The sequence below is a fragment of the Lissotriton vulgaris genome, chromosome 12, assembly GCF_964263255.1.
Source record: "Lissotriton vulgaris chromosome 12, aLisVul1.2, whole genome shotgun sequence".
NCBI classification, from domain to species: Eukaryota; Metazoa; Chordata; class Amphibia; order Caudata; family Salamandridae; genus Lissotriton; species Lissotriton vulgaris.
This window is the reverse complement of record NC_141700.1, coordinates 506,550,477-506,568,483: the sequence shown is the minus strand read 5'-3', so window position 1 is coordinate 506,568,483 and position 18,007 is coordinate 506,550,477. Positions and strand designations below refer to the sequence as shown.

At 44.8% G+C, this 18,007-nt stretch overlaps 1 protein-coding gene across 1 annotated transcript in view; it reads left to right on the top strand.

Moving 5' to 3' along the window:
• Positions 1-18,007, top strand: part of ENKD1 (enkurin domain containing 1) — a 126,403-nt gene that overhangs the window by 14,898 nt on the left and 93,498 nt on the right. The window contains exon 2 of the mRNA XM_086946481.1: positions 14,414-14,507. Within this exon, the coding sequence (XP_086802607.1) occupies positions 14,423-14,507 (85 nt within the window). The 5' untranslated portion in view covers positions 14,414-14,422. The remainder of the gene's footprint in view (positions 1-14,413; positions 14,508-18,007) is intronic.

Genomic DNA, 18,007 nt, shown 5'->3' with positions numbered 1-18,007 from the left:
GGGGCGCTCCTCCTCCGAGCTGTCCCCCACGGTGGCAATGGCCCCATCGTCGTCTCCTACCTCGTCGCCGGCTTCGTCAAAGTCCTTGTCTCCCGCGTCGTAGGCATCCCCTTCAGACGCGGGGCTAGAGTCCGAAACCCGCATGACATCGTCGTCTTCAACAGATTCTTCGAAGATGTCGTCCGGCGGGGGCGCCGAGGTTGCCGATAACTGGGCCTGAAGTCTAGCGGCCCGACGAATCTTGAGGGTTTTCTTACACCGGAACTTCGAGCAGGCCATACACCTGGCCTCATCATGGTCCGGTGACAAACATTTGTTGCACACAGGGTGCACATCGAGGTGTGAGTACTTGGAGGTGCACACCGGGCACCTTTTGAATGGAGTTCGTTCCATGTCTGGAGCGTCGAGTAGGCCCGACCGCGCCGAGAGCACGCAGATGGGTAGCAAGAGTTCGGAGCTGAGAACAGACAAAACCCGAACGAAACGATACCGACGCCCAGCCTAAAGACCTTTTGGTCTCGAGTTAGAAAAGTTTTACAACTATCGATTCCGACAGAGGGAACCGAAACACATCCGAACCCAATGGCGGAAAAAAACAATCTGGGGATGGAGGCGATGCCCATGCGCACTGTAGTCCAGGGGAGGAGCCACCTATCTCGTGATACTTCGAAGACTCTTCCAGGACAACAATGTGCAATCATCCGGACCCAACACTAGGCGGCGATCTATGCACAGATATGAATTCAGCAGCCCACATGCCTCGAACCACCTGTTTTCTTTGGGCGGGGGAGACTTAAAATAGAATTGATGGCCTTTGAGAACTTGCTCGTGGAGTAGGCCAAATGACCAGTCCACGAGCTGTTCGCAGCAAAGACCATCCTTAGATAGGGAAAAGTACCAATAGAAATGAGTCTATCATTCCCTACCAATATAGAATTAAGCTGACATTTCCCTGTACAGCATGACATGATAAAAGATTTTTTTATAATTAACACTTAAATCTAGACCATACATGTACTCAACAAAGGTTTTAACCAAAGTACGTAAAGAATTTGGCGTGCGACCTATAAGGACCGCATCAGCTGCGTATAAGAGTACCGGTAATGGTTTTCCATTAAATATCAGGACGTCTGGAGTTGACAATTTCAGGGAATTATTCAGCCCATTAATATAGATAATAAAAAGCAGGGGTGCTAAACGCACCCCTGTCTAACTCCTCTTCCTACCCTGATGGCTCCTGAGACCTCACCACCCATACTAATCCTGACTTGTGCCTTGAGATATGTGTGCAGATATGCCAAAAAGTGTACCAAGGACTCATCCAACCCATATTCCAACGAAATAGACCAGAGTTTAGACCAGGGGTCTTCAAACTGTAGGGCGCGACCCCCAGGGGGGGCGTGGAGTGTTACAAAGGGGGTCGCGCCTTCCCAGTCAAGCATCCTCCCATGCCCATAGAACTAAAAGGGCTTTCAGCCCCCCTGCCCCTTGTCGGTGTCTCAGCCCCAGCTGCTGCAGTGCAGCTCGAGCTTCTGTGGGCTGGGCAGTGTCTGGAGTCTTATCTTCTGCACACCCGAGTTTTTGACAGGTTGTTAAAGACCATTTACATATTTACATGCCTTTGTTAACTGGTTACAGAGGCTTTGTTTTTTTCTGGTTTCAGTACCCCCTGGGCCCCACTCTGCCTATTCCTTACATGTAAACAGTTTTATCAAGCAGTAGCTGTGAATAAAACTCCAGGAAGTTAAGAATGTCACAGGTCAACAACAAATGAAATTAACCAAGAATAGAAAAGACATTCATACATCTTAAAAGGTTTTTTTCTGTACACCAAGGGGCGGGTTTACAAGCCGCTTGCGTCACTTTTGCCATGTTAAAAGTGACGCAAAAGTGGCGCAAGGGGCTTGTAAATCTGCCCCAAAATGTTTTTCACTTTTGCCAATTTCTAATATAAGAATAATTTATCTTATAAAAACATTATATATGTCCCATTGCATATCGGAACTCGTGAGAATTTGGTCCTGTGGATGTGCTGGAGTTGAACATTTTTTAAAAAGCAGATTTACAACAAGTAACGCAGCACCGTGTAGCAAGTCATTTTGCTGCGCCATTCTCTGTTAGTTTGGAAAGCACAGAGATGCGACATATTTACAAGAATATGTCGCATCTCTGATCTTCCCTTGCGCTGGCACACAAGCTTCATGCGCCGGCGCAGGCACCCTTGCACCATAGTGCAAGGATGCCTGTGTCGTGAGGAGATATTTTTTGTGCAGGAAGGGGTACCTTCCTGCACAAAACAATCACTACAGGCATTTTCCTTTTTCAATGTGTGCTGTAGAATGCAGCACGCATTGAAAGAGGAAAAAATAAGGAGAAATAAAAAAATTCTCCTTGTTGCGCCTCGCTACGCCACCACTAGGTGCATTCACACGCATCTCCAGATTTACAGTTTCTTGTAAATATGGAGATGTGTCTTGTTCCATGGGTGTTGAGTGGGAACACCCACAGCAACACCCATGGAACTCTCCTTCCACGCACAGCGCTGCATGTGAAGGGGCCATATTACAAGGAGAGGAAAAGGCTCGCAGGGTGGCTTTTCATCTACTTGTAAATATAGGGGGCCCCCTACGTCACTAATAAGTCACAAAAAGTGACGTAGTGGTGGCGCAGGGGGCTTGTAAATCTGCAGAATCTAAAATTTTCTCCACCGCATTTACTAACAAAGTTTCCACATTAGAGCTGGTGTCACATCCTGCCACATGTTGATTTAGGATTACATCAATCTGTGTGCCCCTAGAGGCAGACACCAATTCCAAATTGGCATCATCATTTGAAGTAGTAACTATAGAGTTGGCTGGATTGTTGAGAGCAGGGCGCTTAGTTTTTGAAGTTTCCCGGGCGCGCTCTGTTCTCTTCCTTTTGCTGGCTGATGCTTTTATTTTAGTACTCCCACTACTTGTGGCCGCCTGCGCCCTGGTGTTGATACAAGACGCCCCTATTGCTGCGGCAGTGGGAGAACCAACCTCCAGGGCTTCCTGAGGACTAGCAACAACAATCTCCTCGGATACCTGAGATGTACATACAAGGCCTGGGTCATGTAAAGGCAGACAGGGCTGCAACAAAGCCGGATCCAAGGACAAGCGGCGTTCAGCAATTTGAATTTCATGAGTTAACAAGGATTCTGCCCTCAAAAGGAAGGCGTCCAAAATACCCACAACTCCTTTTTTAGGTCTCGACCTGCCAATGCGCAAGCGCATTGCAGCTTGAGACATATAGAGTTGGATCACAAAAGCTGACCAAGGGGCTTTGGCAGGTGTATTACACAGAGTGCATGTGCCCGTGCACGCGCTTGCCATTTGCTCCCCTTGCCTCATCGCATCAGACCCGCCACAGCAATGCCGAGAGCTTCAGATTTCAAAGTAATGCTCTACCCGCCCCCTCTGCGCAATGCCAGAGCTTGCCACTTCACGCGCTCCGCAGAATCAGCCCTCCTCCGAAGACTTGTTTTTAATCCTACAACGTATTTGTAGTTGTTCTAGAGTCGGCAATGTTTGCTTAGTACATCGCTGTAGCAACACATCTTTAGAAGCTCATGCAGTAGAAGTGCTTTTATTCTTGTTCATTGTATGCTGCTTTCCTTAATAATTCGAGCAGCATTATTAATTATGTATACCATCTCATTGTTTCTGTTCCACTGTTTTCCTTCCTTTTTGTTTCACAAATTAGCTTTTCTTTAACCAACTTTTGAGTCGTGTGACACTCCTGTAGGTAGGTTGCACGGTGTGATATTTGCATTTACCTTTCGACTAGAGTTATAATTTTTTAGATGTGTGAAATGCAACACAATTATCGTGGAATAGTTATCCTCTGTTGTCCGCATTTTAACGCTCGCTTACAAAACTGATTTGTATTCAAAATGTATGCTCAGTGCAACAGCCTGGCAGGAAATTAACCTTTTCCTGTGAATATATTCTGCCTGTAGCTTTTTCGATCATGGAAATAACACCCGATGAATATGGGTGCCAGTTTGCACAATTTAGACTGTGGTACTGATCAGCTCTGCCAGTGCTTCTACGTCATTTCTTAATACCATCAGATTTTTGTCTCCACTAAAACATTTTCTCCCTTTTAAGCTTTAACATAATTTGTGTTTCTTCCACACACAGCCTTTTGGCTCAAAGTGCGACAAGAATCATCATATTACTCTGGGCTTTAAGTGGGATGAAAAAAACTGGGTGGGGTCTCTCAAAGAGGCGTGGTGAATGTAATTAAAGGCATGGCTTGAACATGTAAGCTAAAAATCTGTTGCTCGCATAGTGTGCCGTCCGACTCGTATTTTGCTGATTCTTTCTTTGCATCCAGATATATGATACAGCAAGTAATATCACACCTACAAAAAGTCAGGACAATTGACTTTGTCAATGGTTGTTAGTTGTACATAATAAATAAGCAGCATGTATGGCTTGTTACCCTGTGTGTTTCACAATCACTACTCACAGTTCCTTTAGAGTTTCTCTTTTTCTAGTCTGGACTGAGCATGTGCAACTTTTGCGTTTTTGGTGTGAGACAATCTTTGCATTCTTTGTGTGTCATTGCGTGCAGTCCCAGTGCCGTCACTGTCCACTTTCTGTTTCCGAATCCACCCTCCAACTCCACCCTCCAACACCGCCCTCCAACACCGCCCTCCAACACCGCCCTCCAACACCACACTCCAACTCCACCCTACAAATCCAACTCCACCCTCCAACTCCACCCTCCAACTCCAATTCCACCCTCAAACTCCACCCTCCAACTCCAATTCCAACCTCAAACTCCAAATCCACCCTCCAACCCCAACTCCACCCTTCAACTCCACCCTCCAGCTCCACCCTCCAACTCCACCCTCCAACACCGCCCTCCAACACCACACTCCAACTCCACCCTCCAACTCCACCCTACAAATCCAACTCCACCCTCCAACTCCACCCTCAAACTCCACCCTCCAACTCCAATTCCAACCTCAAACTCCAAATCCACCCTCCAACCCCAACTCCACCCTCCAACCCCAACTCCACCCTCCAACCCCAACTCCACCCTCCAACCCCACCCTCCAACCCCACCCTCCAACCCCACCCTCCAACTCCACCCTCCAACACCGCCCTCCAACACCGCCCTCCAACACCGCCCTCCAACACCGCCCTCCAACACCACACTCCAACTCCACCCTCCAACTCCACCCTACAACTCCACCCTACAAATCCAACTCCACCCTACAAATCCAACTCCACCCTCCAACTCCAATTCCACCCTCAAACTCCACCCTCCAACTCCAATTCCAACCTCCAACTCCAACTCCACCCTCCAACCCCAACTCCACCCTTCAACACCAACTCCACCCTCCAACCCCAACTCCACCCTCCAACTCCACCCTCCAACTCCACCCTCCAACTCCACCAACTCCACCCTCCAACTCCACCCTCCAACCCCACCCTCCAACTCCACCCTCCAACACCACCCTCCAACACCACCCTCCAACACCAACTCTACCCTCCAACTCCAACCTCCAATTCAAACTCCACCCTCCGAATCCACCCTCCAACTCCACCCTCCAACACCGCCCTCCAACACCGCCCTCCAACACCACACTCCAACTCCACCCTCCAACACCGCCCTCCAACACCGCCCTCCAACACCACACTCCAACTCCACCCTACAAATCCAACTTCACCCTCCAACTCCAATTCCACCCTCAAACTCCACCCCCAACTCCAATTCCAACCTCAAACTCCAAATCCACCCTCCAACTCCACCCTCCAACCCCAACTCCACCCTCCAACTCCACCCTCTAATCCCACCCTCTAACCCCACCCTCCAACCCCAAATCCACACTCCAAACCCAAATCCACACTCCCAACACCAAATCCACCCTCCAACACAAAATCCACCCTCCAACTCCACCCTCTCTCTATCTATCGCCCGCCTCCTAAATCTACCACTCTACCGCCCTCACTCTATCGCCCTCACTCTACCACCCTCACTCTACCACTCTACTGCCATCACTCACTCTACCGCCTTCTCTAATTCCCTGTTCACTTCTCTTCTCCCGTACCGATCTGCTGCTCTCTTCCATCGCCTCCTTCTCTAGCTCCCTGTTATCTTCTCTTCTCCTGTGCCAATCTGCTGTTCTTTTCATCCCGCCTCCTTCTGTAACTCCCAGTTCTCTTCTCCTGTGCCGATCTGCTGTGCTCTTCCAACCTACTTCCTTCTTTAACTCCCTGGTCTCTTCTCTTCTCCCGAGCTGATCTGCTGCTCTCTTCCACCTGCATTCTTCTTTAACTCCCTAGTCTCTTCTCTTCTCCTGTGCTGAACAGCTGTTCTCTTCCACCCGCCTCCTTCTTTAACTCCATGTTACCTTCTTCTGTGCTGACCTGCTGCTCTTGTCTACCCCAACTCCTTCTTTAACTCTGTTCACTTCTCTTCTCCTGAGCTGATCTGCTGTTCTCTTTCACACCGCCTCCTTCTCTAACTCCCTGTTCTCTTCTCCTGTGCTGATCTCTTCCACTCCGCATCCTTCTTTAACTCTGTTTTTTTCTCATGTGCAGATCAGCTGTTCCCTTCCACCACCTCCTTCTCTAACTTCATGTTCTCTTCTCCCATGCTGATCTGCTGTTCTCGTCCTCCCGCCTCATTCTCTAACTCCCTGTTCTCTTCTCCTGTGATGATCTGTTCCTCTCTTCCACCCAACTCCTTCTCTAACTCCCTGTTCTCTTCTCCTGTGCTGATCTGCTGCTCTCTTCCACCCCACCTCCTGCTTTAACTCCCTGTTCTCTTTTGCTGTGCTGATCTGCTGCTCTCTTCCACCCGCCTCCTTCTTTAAATACATGTTCTCTTCTCCTGTGCTGATCTGCTGTTCTCTTCCACCCACCTCCTTCTCTAACTCCCTGTTCACTTCTCTTCTCCCGAGCTGATCTGCTGCTCTCTTCAACACGCCTCCTTCTCTACCTCCCTGTTCTCTTCTGCTGTGCTAATCTGCTGCTGTCTTCCACCCCACCTCCTTCTCTAACTCCCCTTTCTCTTCTTTTCTCCCTATGTTGATCTGCTGCTCTATTCCACCCGCTTCCTTCTTTAACTCCATGTTCTCTTCTCCTGTGATGATCTGCTGCTCTCTTCCACCACACTTCCTTCTTTAACTCCCTGTTCTCTTCTCCTGTGCTGATCTACCTCATTCTATCTATCTATCGCCCTCACTCTAGCTATCGCCCTCACTCTAGCTATCGCCCTCACTCTAGCTATCGCCCTCACTCTAGCTATCGCCCTCACTCTAGCTAACGCCCTCACGCTATCTATTACCCTCAGTCTATCTATCTGTCTATCTATATATCTATCTATCGCCTCACTCTATCGCCCTCACTCTGTCTATCTATCTATCTCCCTCACTCTGTCTATCTATCTATCGCCGTCACTCTGTCTATCGCCGTCACTCTGTTTATCTATGTATCACCCTCACTCTATCTTTCGCACTCGATCTATATATCGCACCACCACAGCATCACTCAAGGGCACCACAGCATCACTCAGAGGCACCACAACACCACTATGCGCTACCACAGCATCACTGAACGCCACAGCATCACTCGTCGCCACCACAACATCTCTCTGTGCCACCACAGCATCAATCAGTGCAACAATTCAGCAACAACTGGGTCAAATATGTTCTCGCAATGTTTCAAGCTTTATTACAAATGTCACAAAAATATGTTAATATTTCACTTCAGTTCTTGGATTTTCGTCACAATAAAATACACTGCACATAATCTTCACAAAAGGTATTTAGAAAAGTTTAAGCTATTGCCATTATAAATTACAATAACTTTTATTTAAGTATTAATTATTTTAAAAAAATATAAGCCATTTTTATTAGTAATATCAATACATCTAAATCACGTAAATACAAAACATGTTGCATTACAAATGCTATAAGTGTCACATTTGCAAAAGTTAAAAGTATTGGCATTGTAAATAACAAAGCTATTAATTTCACTATTTTCGAAACCAACACATAAATATAAAATGTGTCATTTACAAGACCAATAGCTCCAACTTTCCTAATGCGAGACCTATTGCATTGCAAATGCTTGTTTTTTTTTTACTCATTTTGGAAGAAATAAGCAAATGTACTGGCCCAGCCCACTAAGTGGAGATACAATCCGAGGAAGATACAATTTGATGGCAACTTGCCAGATAAACAAATAGAACCTTCACAGTACCCTAATATTCTTTTAAGTGAGGGCAAATGTTAGGGCGCCCTCTGGCAGTGTCACTGGCTCTGCGCCCAGCAGAGCCTTCTGGATACTGAAGTCTGGGTTTCCTCGCGGCCGCGCTGTCGATTGTGGAAATAATGGCAGCAGTAACAGAGGCAAAGGTACGTGTCGTTGGCCGTTCCCCCTTACGGCTTGGATCAGGCTTAGCGGTGTCCCGCCCTACGGGAGGACCTGGTCGATTTTGAGGGCCTCCGGCACCCTCTGGCAGCGTCACTGGCTCTGCGACCAGCAGAGCCTTCTGGGAACTGAAGTCCGGGTCTCCTCGCGGCCGCGCTGTCGATTGCGGCGATGATGGCAGCAGTAGCAGACGAAAGGTATGTGTCGTTGGCCGTTCCCCTCACGGCTTGGATCTGGCTTAGCGCATCCTGTGCTGCGGAAGGGCCGGGTCGATTTTTGAGGGCCTGCGGCGCCCTCTGGCAACGTCACTGGCTCTGTGCTCCGCAGAGCCTTCTGGGAACTGAAGTCCGGGTCTCCTCGCGACCGCGCTGTCGATTGCGGAGATAATGGCAGCAGTAGCAGAGGCGAAGGTACGTGTTGTTGGCCGTTCCCCTCATGGCTTGGATCAGGCTTAGCGGCGTCCTGCACTGCGGGAGGGCCGGGCCGATTTTGAGGGCCTCCGGCACCCTCTGGCAGCGTCACTGGCTCTGCGCCCAGCAGAGCCTTCTGGGAACTGAAGTTAGGGTCTCCTCGCGGCTGCGCTGTTGATTGCGGGGATAATGGCCGTTCCCCTCACGGCTCGGATCAGGCTTAGCGGCGTCCCCGTCTTAGGAATGATTTATACAGGCAGTTGAACACAGATGGACTTCCACTTTAAAAATGTAATTGTGAGCATTACTTCAGAAATATTTTATATAGTGCGATTGGAAGAAAGAGAATCATATTATAGCCCTGAAGAAGCAAAGACGTTACCATGAATCACGGGTTGGCTGTTACTTTGAGAGAGATAGTTATACATTGGAAAAACAACAATTTATTTTTATGTACACACAAATGTTTTTTATTTGAAATGATTCAATAAAACATATGACTATAATGAACTAGTGAAAAGGCATGTGTGTATGTGCTACTAGGTGCTCTTACACCCATCTGTTGTACAGCTGTTTAGAATTCTCTGCACTTCTTTATGGAATTTTATCTGGCAAGGATATGAGACCATCACATATCCAAAGTTTTTTTTCTGTATTCTTTCACTAAAGTGGATGCATTCAGAGCTTGGTAAAGCATTATCATTTTATTATTAATGCATTTGCTAAATCCATACCAGTATAATACTATCTTTAAGAAACAACAATCCTGTACAGATATATGTGCAAAAATCTCCTGTTTTTTCATTTCTGTATATATTAATATCCACAAAAGTTGTGTATGTCACAAATTGATCTTAACAAGTATTAAATCAATCTCAATGAAAATAATCACTCATGCGACTGCATTCAAGGTCTCAATGCATTGTGGGGTTCCCAAACTCTCCTTCCAGAGAAAAATGTGGTAATGTGCAAACACAATCACAGGAGTAGCTATAAAAAATGGCAACAAAAAACTTAAGGCAATGTTTGGAATTTAAAACCCTAGCTAAATCACTTATCAGGCAATTTTTCTGCATCCTTAACATTCTTAGGCTCAGAGGTAAAATGTAGAATCCACTTACTAGCAGCTCCTCAAGTAGAGTCTGATTAGTAGACAAGGACTCGGGCTGGACTTGGCACACAGACTGGTGATGATCTTCCGGGCATCAACAGGGAAAACAAGTCCTCCTAAGGATCCATCCTGTATTATTGGGGAAGGCGGGAAGAGTGGAGGTCGGAATCAGGGACTGTTAAGCCAACTCAAGTATGCTGAACGAATAGATCTAAAGTTATTGTCCAATGTTGTATGACGAAATGCTGTTACATGGACACAATATGCAGTACCATCCTATATCTCACTGTATTAGACTACTACTGTTCCATTTGATACTTGTTGAGAAATAACAATAAAATGTGTTAAAAAAATAAAAGTGGAGTCTGATTCAATTGTAGGGATAGTCGCGAACATCTAATCCCACGCTCGTCTTGGAACTGACTTAACCATAATTCTTCAAATATGGCAACCTTACTTCCTTTTTGTTCTACATAAAGCAGTGAGTTTCATAATACTGTTTATTGAGCATATCATAAACTGGAATATAGACCATATTGAATTTTAAAGGAAACCGCTTAAACTTCATTTATTCCCATTGGGGTTCTAGTTTTCAATATTTTTTCTTTTCTCAGAAAGTCTCTGCTGTTATTAAAATGAGCTCTTTTATCCAGGACGTTGAGCACTTGAAAACAAAGTTGACTCACTGTGCGCCTAGATTCTCACAATTGATTAGTAACTTGAACATTTTTCTTTCAGTTCTCATATATTGTATCTGTGCTCTAAAATTCTGAGATTTCTGTTCGGTCTTACCGATGTACAGTAAGCCACAACAACATTTTATTGTATAAATGCAAAACCGAGCATCACAGACAGAACTTTTATTTTACTGTTAACGTGTATACATCCAAATAAGGGCATGTTCCTTTCAGTTTAGTAATAGGAATTGGTTGACTCTGTTGGATCACTGTCGCTTATTCATAATTTTATCTTTGATATTGGTACTCCTTTTATATGCAGTTAATGGAGCATGTGGAACAATTTAATGTAGCTCTGGATCTAAATGCATTAGTCTACAGTACTTTTTCAAGTTTTTTTTAAACAAATTGCTTTGTAATGAATATTAGATGATGAATACTTGCTGTGCACTTTTCCCTTTCTTTTTTTATTTGTTTTACCAATAGTGAGTTTGTATGACAATTTCACTCTATCTTGTGCACTACTCAATATAGACATTTTTTCTTGTACTGAAACCAGTTATTATTCAATGAAAATATCAAAAAATGTAATAACATTTCTTCTTTTACTGATTTGATGCCATATTGCACAATTTCCCACACTAAGAAAGAAAATGTTTCCTGACATAATGCCATTCTAAAAGTCTTCCATTGACTTACTCTTCAAGCCAGACTTAAATTTAAGCTAGCCGCACCTCCTTCAAGGCTGTTTATCACCTTACAATTCTCATACCTCTTACCTTCTATTAAGATTTCAGGAGGCAAGACAAACCTTAGGAGTAAAGAAATTTGTGAAATAAAGTAAATTTTAGTTCTTACTTGGCTGCATCACATTTTCTAAAGTATTGCTCCCAGACTCTCTCCATACTCCTCAGCCCCGGCCATCCCACCCCTCATGTTGTTTAATGTGAAGTATAGTAACACTCCGTTTGCTTTATGAAAACCTACATAAAGTATGAAATAACCTTTCATTTTTGAGGCTCTGGGATGGCCTTGAAAATGCATAGAAAAAGAAAAAAATGCTACTGAAGTCACCTTTTAAGGATGCTTGTTTTGTGCAGACATACACTATAGAGAAGACTCTTAGCGCCAGCCATAATACCTTAAAGACAGAAAGGAATGAAGGACTACTTGGGAAACACAAGCCCCCCAGGTTTTAACAGAGTGCCTAAACTTTATCAAAGAGGAGAGAAAATGAATAGGAAACATGAGGAAATTCCGGAAGGATAGAGTTCTATAAGTTTGTGCCCTAGACGCTAAAGAATCTCGCTCACCATTTGTTTATTTAGTGTGGCAAACTTTGAAAGTGGTCTTACAGGCAAGACCTAAGATTCCTAATGGAGCCACACTTTGTTATTGTTTTACGAGAAACAAGCAATTTCTTTAATAGATGGTGTGCATTAGGCAGTCTGTTTTAAAGCAAATGCACTTTTCTAATGGGAGCCAGTGTAGCAGGGTTAGAGGATCAGAAACCAAATAAATATTGTTAGATTACCGACTGCTCCAACTACACAAGTTTGTATCCCTTGTCAGTAAGTGATTAATTTATTGGGAGGCAAGATAGGCCGACTTCCGTAGTTCATATGGAATTTCACAAAGGCGTTGGCTACCTGCATTAACCTGTGTCTAAATGTTTGAAAGGGCCTGGTAGATTCTAATTTGGATGATGATGGCTAGTTGTTTCTTTATATTTAGGTCTAAGCGAGGAAACTGGGGATTGGGCAGTCTTCCACAGAGTGAGATCTCAGCGAAGCATTCCACAGGTTCACTTTGTGAATGCCCCTAAAATCATTTCCTTGGATAGATTTAAATTGAGATAATTATTGTTCCTCAAATAATAGATTGTTTCCAAAATGACAGATAACCCTGGGGTGTGGGGATCATCATTCAAATTAATTATCGGTCGAGTATCATCAACATAATAAATAGGTGATCGCCTAGAACTGATTAGGCAGCACAGCCAAAGGTTAAATATAATTATGAAAAAGCAATAGAGAGGGGGAAGACCCCTGGAATATGCCCCAGTGTAGCCAGGTGAATGAGGATGTTAAAGTTCCTAATTGACCTTCCTGTGTTCTCGGTGTTGTATTGTTTCTATTCGTTTAAAGGTAATACCTTTGATTTGAGTCTTGATCAGAGATTGTAGCAGGATCTTATGGCTGACCATATCGAAAGCAGTAGAGAGGCTAGGTGTTTTGCTGCTCCGGAATTACTTGTCTTGAAGTAATCTTAGGTTGTCTAATGTGTAATTGATAACTGGTTCAGTTCCACAGCCCATTCTAAAACCTGCCTGGGCATTTGTCTGAATGCATTTTTTCACGACAAAAGGGTAGTTATGTAGTTAATAATATCTCAAGAATATTGGATAAGTAGTGTAGTAGCAATATTAGCCGAAAGTTGCTTTGGTCCTCTGGATTCAAAACAGTTTTTTTTTAGATATAGTTCTTTTAATTGCCGTTTTAAACTCCGGAAGGACTTTACCTGACTCCACTTATGCGTCAGTTACATGGGTGACATGAGAGTTAATTGGATGGCTAAAATTCTTAATTTTGCTAACATTACCTCCTCAGTTTTATATAATTGGTTTCATCATAATTATTGAAGATGCTGTGCTTTTTCCAGCAATCGTCTTTATTTTCTTTTAGAGTTGCAGGATGCCTGAGAGAGGTGATATATTTTGTTTTTATCGTTGTTTTTCAATCAGGGTAATAGTATTCAATGTTTTAGTTAGAGTAGTATTACATTCTTGTAGCATAGTATCTGCCTCTCTGGGTTGTATTTTTATTTTAGCATGGTTATCAAGCTTGTTGAAATGAGATTTGAAAGCTTGCGGGGGTCACTTGTTTCCAATTCCAATGGGAGAATTGTTTCTTCACGGCTTTGAGATTTTTTTTTATTCTTAAAGTGAAAGACCATTAAAAAGTGGTCCATCCATAAAAGCTATAAACAGATTTTTAAAATTGGTTAAAAATTAGGTCAATTGTGAGACCAGATTTTTGTGTAGGTGAACATACTGTTAAAGTCTTACTTATTGCAAATATTGAGGGGTTTGGTGCTTACTTCTTTTTTGGTGCATTCAGCCCACAATATGGCACTGCCCACTATAAACGCCAAAAAGGGAGTGATTGGTACTGAATAAACAGTTTTTCATGGTGGCTGAAGAATTCTAGGGAGATTTGCAGGGATCGATAATCAAGGATACAGCCAAGGGGGGCATTGTTTTTGCTTTTGAAACTTCAACACATATTGTCGGTACCCCTGAACTGATCACAGTATGTCTTTTTAAATTTTAACTGATTCCGAGTTGGATTACCACCACTCCTCTTCCCTTTCTAGCACTATGATCTTGTTTGTACATTGAAAACATTTCCTTGTATTATGTCATCTAAGATGGATTTACCATCAATCCCCTGTTAACCAGGTCTGGATCATGAATAGTAGATCAAATTGTTTATTAGTGATACAACTATTAATCTTAGACCTATTACACTGCTGATCGAGTCTTGCATACATTTACTTGTATCTTATACATTTTTTTAGGCCCAGTGGCCAAAGTCCGATTTAGCTTACAAACATTTTTGTTAGTTTTTCTATTTGGAGCATAGAAGTTTTCTTTATGTAAAGTGCTGTTTAGGTCTTCTTTGAGGGAATAATTATTGGCAAATAGTTTTAAAGACATCTGAAGTATCTGGCCAACCAGCGTACCACGTTCTTGGTTCCCGAGTCTACTAATTTGTTAAAACTCTTTAAATTCCCCAGGTGGGAGAGATGTCCGAGGGCGCCTCTAGGATCTCTGGCCCAATTCCTCCAGACCCTACTCTCTTCCCAGACTATTACAAGCGCCCTGCCTCAGGTAAGGAATCAGAGAAGCTTTTATATTAATGCAATATATTCTGACCAAGTTGTCTGCTATAGCTGTATCCTTTGAGGCCATTTCTCCCAGTTGCACCTCTAAAAAGTGAGGTATCAGTAATTTCCATTTATTTCCATAAGACATGTCAGACCCTGTATAGGGAGCAACAGGGTATGCAGAAGATATGTGACCACAACCATGGTGCCTGGGGTCATTTGCCCCTGGGGTACATGATACTATGGTTCTGCAAATGTGGCTAAACACACCCTATCCACACTTGCTTCTTGATAGCAGGGTGGGAAACCCAATAGCTCATGTTGCGACGCTCATGAGGGAGCATTCACTTTTAAATATGGAACATTTTAATATGGTTGTATTAATTGTATGCATTGCAATGGTTTTAAGTAACTATGCAAATAAAGTTTTACCAATAGCAGGGGCACGTTGTCAAGCCCTCTTAGGTAGAGGGGGAGCAGAGGCTCAAAACAACAGACCTAATACAGTACAGTTCATATTAATACTTATTTTAGTAAAAGAGAAATACTTAAAATTCACAGCAAGACAAAACACTATGCACTGTGATGGAGGTTCAGCTACAGGATTCTACAGAACTAAAGGGCTATACCCAGTTTCTCCACCTAAAACAGTGATCTAGTACAATTGCTAAAGTTTCCACACTACTGCTGTATTCTAGCAGCGTAGGAAAACTCAAGGGCTATAATTGGCACAAGTACCAGTTAACGTTTTGGCTTATGAGAGCAGCTACTAGATACAGTAGCCCGTGGATTAGTTCAGTTTGCATCTTTCAAAAAGTGTTCACAATTGCAATTAATATTACTTCTAACCTTCAGATCTATTTAGTGAATGACACAATATACCCGATTTTCAGCATGGCCTGTGTCCCCTGCCCGTGGGACCTGGCTCAGCACAGAGGATGTTTGTGTTGTGCGCTGTGTGGTCGCACAGCCAGGGTCTCTTGTTATCAGGCTCAGAGTTGCGACAATGGCTACTGATTTCATATCTCCCTGAATGCAAGTAGCACAGCAGGCCTTGGCAGCAGTCACACTCCTTCAGTAGTTGTGGCCTCCAGGCCTATGGTGTGCGTTCTCCCGCTACAATGGTGTTGTTGACTTTCTAGTTCACACAGCACATTGGACAGCAGTAGAAGAGGTCCCATGGGCTTTTGCAGCAATGCTAGATGACATGCAGTCACTTTAGATTTGTCATTTCATTGTGGAGTTTACCACATCAGGCACACAGGAAAAGTGCATGTCCTCTTCACTGTGTAGGTCAGTGACGGTCACTCTTCTGGCGCCAGTGGCTATTGTGGGTGATCCACAGCAGCTCTTTGAACCCTTTGTGTAATACACTCTTCCTTGGTCAAGAAGAACTTTGAACTGGACCAAAGTGAGATTGTGGGGTCCAACCTTTAGACTCCTTTTAAAGACAGGATGTTGATCCACTGTTGAAAGTCACAGAACCTTTTTGGTGTGGTTTTCTTTTTAAATTCCTTTTTTGGTTGTAATGCACATTGAGACTTTGTGCAAGGTTTTGACTCTCACATGCAGCAGGTAATGACTATGCATGCTCCAAGCAGAAGTATTCAAAACGCAGGTGCAACAAAGTGTGAAGACTCTGCACCTTGCCATCATCAGCCTTCCTGAAGTAGCAGTCAAGAAAAGACAAAAGGGAAGGATTGGCCTATAAACTGCGCACTGTTAACAGAATCTGCTGGCTCTACCATCAAGCAAAAAGCAATGCACAGGAAGGGCTAATCCACAACCCCCTGCTAAAAGGCTCTCCTAGTATTTCAAAGGGAAACCCTTTCTCTGTCATCCCACACTTCTCCTTTCAGCTCCAGGAATGCAGGCAGTACACGTCCACTGTCTGGGGAAGCAGGGTTCCATCCTCTATCTTGTGCCAGTACAAACCATGTAATGTGCAAAATAGATCTCACTGGTTCCAGCAGTCAGAATATCACCACAACATGAATCTTAAATAATGAAGATTTTTTATTTTCTTTAAATTAAAGTGTAGAGATTGCATCCTTGTTCATGAGGCAGTAGTATTCCAAAACATAAGGCCTTGTTGCCCCCTAGATCTATTTCCATGGATGTCTTTGGTGTCTGTGGACTCCCTGGTGAAGATGGCAGACATTTGAGGCTCTCGCTCCGCCTCAGCTTAATCAGTCATCCGGTATTCTAGTCTTCTTCCCAGCTATCTACGGTACATTCCTGGGCCGGTACGGCTCGGGGAATCTGCTGCAACTCTAGAGCTGAGCAGCAGCGGTGAATGGCAGGGTCCTGCGGGATTAAGGAGGAGCAGGTGCTCGGTGTGCATTGTGTCCAAGCTGGTGTGCTCCGTGTCAGGCTGAGACCCCTAGGAAGTGCTGGGGACGCCTTGTCTCCATTGGAGGCCAATTGCTGCGCTCCAGATCAGTGTGGCCGGAGACTCGGACAAGGATCAGGAGTAATTTCCTGCACAGCACCCTGCAGGAGAACCAGGTGGTATAGGGGATTGGCAGTGCTTTCTTTGGTGTTGCCTGGGGGCGCCCTGTGGGCCATTTTGCACAGAGGGGAGGTGGCCCGCTAGTCCCAGGAGCTTTGGGGTGCTGTCTGGCGCCCAGAGGATTGGTGCCATTCCATGCATAATACAGGGCCTCTTGAATGGGCAAGGGCCTGTACCTGGTGGTTCCGTAGGGGCCCCTATGGTCATGGTTCCCCTCTCCCCCCGAAGGGCCAATGTAGCAGACTGGGAGGGCATCAGTGGATACCAAGGATGCAAGTTGGCTCACAGTGAGGGGAGGGGCCAGCTGCATGTGACAAGTTGTTGTTGGGGCCATTAGACATGGTGTGGGCGTCTTGGGGCCTGGCTGGCTGCATACTGGGAGCATTGGCCACCGCCCCCCTCCCTCCCCACCCCCCATGCCCAGGTTGACTATCGGACCTGGGCTCCTGCTGGATGTAGTGGCTGGTGGTTAGCCTGTGGGAGGCTGGTGGTGCACAGGACAATAGGCAAACCCAAACTGAAAGACCCTGACCAGTCCATGGAGATGCAGGGAGCCCTGTCTGGGTCCATGAAGTTGCAGGAAGCTAGCCACCTGTGCCTGGTCTGCAGCATGTTTCCTCTGCTCTGCAAATGGCTTTGGATAATATACTGGCACCATTGCTGACACCAAAAATATGCTACAGAAACAGATTGGTACTGTGACAGTGGAGTTGGGCCTTCTTAGGGCGGAACATCACAAGCTAGCGGACAGGGTTAAGGAAACAAATGTACTTGTTGGGAAACTCAAGCAGCGGTCCGTGCAGCAACAAATGGCTGATCTCACTGAATGGGTGAGGAGCTTAGAAGTAGCCGAGGACACTGAAGGTCGCAATCAGCCAACAATATCCGAATAGGGAGGCTGCCAGAGGGAAGAGAAGGCAAAGACATTGTAGCTTATTTGGAAAAATAGATGAAAAACCAAGCGGTCCCTAATGAACTTTCTCCTTTCTTTG